This window comes from Helianthus annuus, chromosome 7, assembly GCF_002127325.2.
Source record: "Helianthus annuus cultivar XRQ/B chromosome 7, HanXRQr2.0-SUNRISE, whole genome shotgun sequence".
NCBI classification, from domain to species: domain Eukaryota; kingdom Viridiplantae; phylum Streptophyta; class Magnoliopsida; order Asterales; family Asteraceae; genus Helianthus; species Helianthus annuus.
This window is the reverse complement of record NC_035439.2, coordinates 134,575,239-134,582,039: the sequence shown is the minus strand read 5'-3', so window position 1 is coordinate 134,582,039 and position 6,801 is coordinate 134,575,239. Positions and strand designations below refer to the sequence as shown.

The 6,801-nt window shown below is 36.9% G+C and overlaps 1 protein-coding gene across 1 annotated transcript; it reads left to right on the top strand.

Moving 5' to 3' along the window:
- The first annotated feature begins 290 nt into the window (after window positions 1-290).
- On the top strand, window positions 291-4,457 carry LOC110868618. Its single transcript, XM_022117828.2, has 4 exons — window positions 291-411; window positions 582-758; window positions 2,364-3,386; window positions 4,133-4,457. Exons 1-4 carry the CDS (start codon window positions 394-396, stop codon window positions 4,163-4,165), a joined length of 1,251 nt encoding a protein of 416 aa, XP_021973520.1. The 5' UTR covers window positions 291-393; the 3' UTR covers window positions 4,166-4,457.
- The last annotated feature ends 2,344 nt before the right edge of the window (window positions 4,458-6,801 follow it).

Genomic DNA, 6,801 nt, shown 5'->3' with positions numbered 1-6,801 from the left:
CAAGATGCGCGGAAACCCGACCTTCAACCGCCCGAAGGCACGACAGTGAAATAATCGGTGAAATCTTGCCTCCCATTCAAGACGAACCGACGCCTCCTGTATTCGCCTTTCACCTGGATACCGCAGAAAATAATGGGGAGAGTGACAGTCGAACCTGGGTCAGAAGGACTACCTCATTAACTCCATTTGGTTTGTTATTCAGTTTTTTACCCTTTATGAAAAGTGCAAGGGCTAGAATGCAACTTTGGTTACGGTTGTAATTTGCAAACACAAACTTTATTCAAGGAAAAGAAAAACAAAAAACGACAACTTTTCAGTTAAAACAATAGTCTCCTCCTCATCAAGGAATCCCAATTCTCCATTTTCCCACCTGAATCTACACACACTTCTTCAATGGAAGATCAGACCGCTGTATTCTCATAATCTCTCAATCTAACAATATTATTATTCATTTCAAATACACACACATTACACACACACATCTCCGTCACGAATCGTGTGTAATTTACTAATAATTTGCGTGTTTTCAGCGTAGATCGATTTGTAAATTTGTGTTTTTGTTGTTTGAATTTGTTTTGTAGAAATTGGAGGCGTTGAAGAAGGTTTATGCGGAGATGATTTTGAATACAGCGAAGGAAGCAGCTGCTCGAGCAATGGCGTCGGAGCGGAAAGCGGTTCGAGTTGGTTACGATTTGCGTAATACGAAAGACGAGGCGGTTTGGATGCTTGTTCGGTTTAAAGAGATGATTGATGTTAAGGTAGCGGTTTCTGTTTAGGTTTTGATGTTAATTTGTTGTTTATGAATTATCATTGGTGCTGATTTTCGTCTTGGTAATGGATGGGATGATTTTAGTGAACAGAGTCTAGAAACTAGGGCTGACCGAACAGGTCTATTCGCGATAAATAGGTCAGAGACGATTAACACAAGTATCAAACATGAAAACAATTCGTTTAATTCTTTTTTATATGTTTTATCTACTAAGAAGGAGAAATGATGGAGTCTGGCCTTCTAGTTTTAATTATTTTATAAAAAGTATAAAATTACATTGTGTACTTTTTATTAAACAAGTTTAATCGTGTCATAAACAGATAAGGCATTGTCGGCCCTACTAGAAATTCTATGTGATTGTTTCTGCTTTAAATTCTATGTGTGGATTTATATGTTTATAATTTTTCTGGTTTCTATCAGTGAGCAAGGGATTAGGAACAGGTGTAATTTACTAATTTTTATGAATATGGTTTAAGATATCAATACATTGACTTAAAATTTGTTGTGGGGGTCAAAAGACTCAAAAGTTACTATAATCTGTGTATATGCCTCCTCTGAGAAACATCAAGAATTCTGTAATCATTGTATTAATGTCTTGAGGTTACAAGTGGATGTGGATCTCTAATGCTTGTTTCATTTTGTGAATAGAACATGCTTACAAGTAAAAAATGGAAAAATTTAGTGTAAACCTTGTATGATATGGAAAAAATTAGTGATAATTATTGAGAATGTAGCAAAAGGAATCCCCTGAAAAGAATTTCTGGATCCGCCACTGACCTTAACATGTGTAAAAGCAATTGTCATAAGGATGGAAAGTTTAAAATAGAATTAATATATGACGAGTTCAAATGGAAGTAACCGGGGATACATGTAGTAGTAAAATTAGACTAAATACATACATAACCAAACCACTGAAATTCTCACAATATGGTATGCAACAATCGTTAGCAGTTGTAACTCCTGGATCCGCCACTGAAGGCTGTAAGGTATCATAGTTCATCTTTACAAAGCTGTTTTCTTGAATCACGGTTCTCCCTGTGGGATTGAGGAACCGTTTATTTTCTGTTTTGATCTTGGTTGCAGAAGCTCTCCATGCCTTTAGATTTCTGTACTGAAATATTATGACAAGAATAACCCCATGCATTTATATTTCTAATCGAACTCTGATAATCACAAGTCTGTTTGTGGAATAAACAGATGATTTGAATGTTGATATTGAACATCCATAAAGTAAAGTGTTTTTTATTTTTTTTTTTTATTTTTTTTTTTAATCTGGATATGGGCAGTTTTTTTAACGTTTTCATCCAAAAAAACATTTTGTGTTTATTTTATTGAAATAAGACTTTACTGTGTTTGTGAGATGCTTGTCGGATTTCACAACCACTGATCTTCCAAAGCTGCTTGTTGTTTGACCACTAATCCGCATCTTCTTAGGTAGAAATATGTTACACTGGAAAATATTATCCACTGATGGTGTCATTTTACCACTCAAACATGTTGTCTCTTCATTTATTCTTATATATAGCTATAACAATAAAAAAAATATACGACCTTTTCTTACCGACAGTCTGACACAAAAATGTTCTCAATTCAGACAACTGAAGCAGAAACAAGAGCCTTGAGTCAGCAAAAAAGAATCAAAGAGCTAGATGAACAGCTTAACGAAACAGAAGGTGTGATAATGGATCTTAGAGCAGAAATAAGGAAAGCACATGAACGATTGGAGGAAATGAAGAACAATCACACGCTACATTCAAATGGACCATCTGAAAACGAGCACATGCATCAGAAAAACACAGATGTTACCGAACACTTCAAATATTCGTCTCCATGCAGTAAAAGTTGCAATCCAGCAAAAGAGATTACAACATCAGATCCAAATTTAGCTTCCATAATCATCGGAAAAAAAGAGCCTGAGTTGTATAGAAACGGATATACTCACCGAATCCGAGCAATTGAGATGAATCTAGCGGATGAAAAAAAGATTTCTGATGAAATAAATTTTGGAAAATGTGCACCATCGTTTATCGACACTGAGAACAAAGATGCAAAGAACGTTAACGGGTCAGAAGGTTCTTCTACTAACAGCAGGATTTCCAAAGGTCAAACTGTTAAAACTCCACTTCCAAACAGAGCTAAATACGCACGATCAAACCACATACTTTCTCGGTTTTGTCATGAGAAGTTGAATCTTAGACAAAAATCCTGTGGAAAGGATGCAAATTTGACGGAACGTAATGAAAAAAATGCTTGCACACTTCGTAGAAGTGTTAGGAAAAGGAAAGTTAGGTGCTGGGATGAAATATCTTCGTTATTCAAGTCGCGTGCTTCACGTTCGCATTGCAAGGGCAATAATGGTGTGAAATTTGAAGAACGTAAGTATGAGGAGAGCAAATTACTGAATGATTCAGTGGTTGAAAAAGATGAAAGTGCTGCAAAAGAATCTGTTTGGACTGCTCGTGATGCTGATAACAACAGGTGTTTGAAGTATACGTTTAGCAGGAGGCGGAAGAAGGTTTCATCGTCTGAATCTTATAAACCAAGTTTCAACCTTGAAAACGAGAAGCTGATTGATGATTCATCTGATAGCCAAAACATAATTGATGTTGCTTGCCAGGTTAGTTTTTAATTTTTATTTACCAAAATTCTTTCCTATTTTATCAAAAATATCTGTCTTGCTTTAAAGTTTAATAGTCATTTCTGTTAGGATAAATTGACCCTGAGGCGCGCGCCTCATGTATTTCCCATATTTTTGTGCAGCAGGTTGTTGTACAACATGCTTTTCAGGTTGTACATGTATGTAATTTCCATATTAAAACATATATAAAGCTTACTTGTCTCTAAATATTGGGTAAATGAGGCTAGAAACCTATACGAAATATATTAAAAATTATATAATTATTCGCGTCTCGGATACGAAAAACGGTGCGCTTTTGCGCTTCGCGCCTCAGTTTTAGACCTTGTCACTTTTCTGCGCTTCTCACTTTATGAACCAAGATGGGGAGGGTTAAAGGAGATCATTTGCTTCACAAACTTGTTTTTTACGCAGTCGCATTTTTGTAATAAATGTAAAAACATTTTGCAGTGTATTCACATGGATTCAATGGTGAATACAATATATGTATACATATCTTGTATTACCATGATACTTTATAATACTACATTAACCAGTGAATAAGTGAATACATCATTACATTGGTGTCTACATATAATCATATGTGAATACATTATACTTAGCGCTTACTACAAAAAATGCCACCGCGTATCCGCGTGATTATTTTTCCTTACAACGTTATTATTCACTAAAACCTGTGCCGCGTGTGTAAATTGGCTCATCTAACTGCGCACATTCTTAATTTGTAGTTGATTTCCTTGTCTGGGGAACGTAGTCGGTGAAAGCGCTCAGTTCTTCGAAACTTCATCTCCAAGCAATAGTGAGCAACTTGTATATGCGAAAAGGTATAATCTATGGAAGTCCTTGAGGTTATTTTTGTTTTGGGGGTGAAAGTAAATACTAAGTTAATCAAGTTTAATCCTCCATCCTTGTAAATTGGTAAACCATGATGCCAATTGCTTTGCTCAGTCAAACTTAGTTGCCAGCCCACCAGTAGTTAATTTAAACTTCAAGTTTGGACTTGTATTGTTACGCGTTAAAATATATGAGATCTCGAGTTATATTTATGCGATATACATGTAAGTAATATTTATGTAGTTCTTATAGTTACATACTCGAGAGCCAAAAGGATATCGTATGTTTACATCACAAGTTAACTAACATAGATGATCAATGTCGGATAAGAAGCAAAGAAAGTCACAGAAAACATGTTTTAGATATCATGAAAGAGTTGATGTTCATCCAAAATCAGGTATTAATCTAAATGCATATCTTAGATATTGGCTTTCAGACAGGACTGTTTATTATGTAACTTATCTTAAGTAGAGAAATGAAGAAACACATGTGCATATTGTTATATTTGTGTAATCGTATAGCTTCCTCTTTCTACCCCCCACGATATCTACGTAGCACTATCATGTGCAAGTGCTTATAATGCTCTCGTGATTCCATACTTAAATTCCGTTAGATTGTTGGTGATTTTAGCGTCATCAAGCTATTTTGGCTAATCGAAATACCTTTTGAGTAAACAATAAACCAAGTTGGAGCACTACGAGAATGAATTGGTCGCTAGATCCGATAACACGAAACACCCTAAGAGCATACGTAGTGGGGCGCGAAATGCCCCCATAGCGCCGAGATGGCGCCGCCCACACCAGGACGAAGGGCGCTATGCCCAAAAAAAAATTCAAAGCGCTATGATTTTCACGGCGTTATTTGATGAATGTTTTGAATTTTTGACCGTTGTCAAACGGTCATATTAAAAAAAAAAATTCAATTTTTTTTTTTATTTTCACACTATAAATACATTCCAACTCTTCCATTTTTTTTACAAATCAATACATTCCAACTCTCATTCTCTATATATTTTTAAAAAGTGTTGAAGCTACTCTCACCCTATTCAAAAAAATGGGTTCCCCGTCGGAAGACTCTTTCACCGAAATTTACCGAAAATTTTTTTCGCCCGACGAAGACGCGGCCGAGGAAGAAGCGGTTACGAGTGCATGTACTTTTGTGATACAAGCATTTGAGCACATTCGGCCTACTCCCCCTCCACGACCCATCTTGCGACGCACCTATATCTTGCGAGATCGTGAAGCCGCGAACGAGCGTTTGATGAAAGACTATTTTGATGCGACACCGGTTCACGGACCGAATGTTTTTAGACGATGTTTTCGGATGAGCCAAAGGTTATTTTTGCGCATTAATAATGATTTGGAAAATAGGTATGATTTCTTTAAGCAAAGAATGGACGCGCGAGGATATCTAGGCTTCACCTCAATTCAAAAGGTCACATCCGCCTTACGCGTATTATCATACGGAAACACGTACGACATCAACGACGAGTACTTGAAGATGGCGGAGAAAACAACCCGAGATTGCTTGGAACATTTTTGCTATGGTAATTTTTATTGTCTTTTATTTATTTACTTTTATATATTTATTTTTTAGTAGCTTACTAGTAAAACTTTTGTATATTAAATTATATTTTAGGTATATGCCAGTTATATGGAAAACGTTATTTGAGACACCCCACTTGGAACAACCTTCAACAAATATATGAGGTGCATCTAGAAAAGCATGGAATACCCGGCATGATTGGTAGCTTGGATTGTCGTCAATGGCGTTGGTATAATTGTCCAACCGCATGGCGAGGTCAACATACACGGGGTGATCAAAAAGGGCCAACTTTGGTATTACAAGTTGTTGCGTCATACGACCTTTGGGTTTGGTCGGCCTTCTTTGGTGTAGCCGGGTGTTTTAACGATATTAATACGTTAGAGGCTTCACCATTAATAGAGGGCTACATTTCTGGAACTATACCAAAGGCCGGTTTTCATGCAAACGGGAACGACTACGAGCATGGCTACTACTTGGCCGATGGTATCTACCCGGAGTATTCGATTATTGTTAAAACGTTTTCTGAAACGTTCGATGAAAAAAGAAAGTATTTTAAAAAATTACAAGAGTCTTCGAGAAAGGATATCGAGAGGTGTTTTGGGGTTCTACAGCAACGATGCCATTTTCTCAGAAATCCTTGTCGCATGTGGCATAAGGATAGAAATACGAATGACCATGTATGCTTGCATCATTTTGCATAATATGATCATTGAGGATGATGGAAGAGCGATATGCCAAAACTATATTCCCGAAGATTTAGTCGAAGGAACCCAAGCAACAATGGAAGAGAGACTCGCAAATGCTCAGCTATTGTGATCTAGAGAAATACATAACACGTTGAAGGCGGATTTGGTTGAGCATGCTTGGGCGATTCGCCCAATTCGATTCAACAGTGATCACGACGAAGATTCCGAGGAAGAAGAGGTTGAGGAATTCGAAGACGGGAACTTTGAAGACGTAGGTTTGGATGCTGGAGAAAACGAAGAGGAAGAAGGAGAGAACGAAAATGAAACCAAAG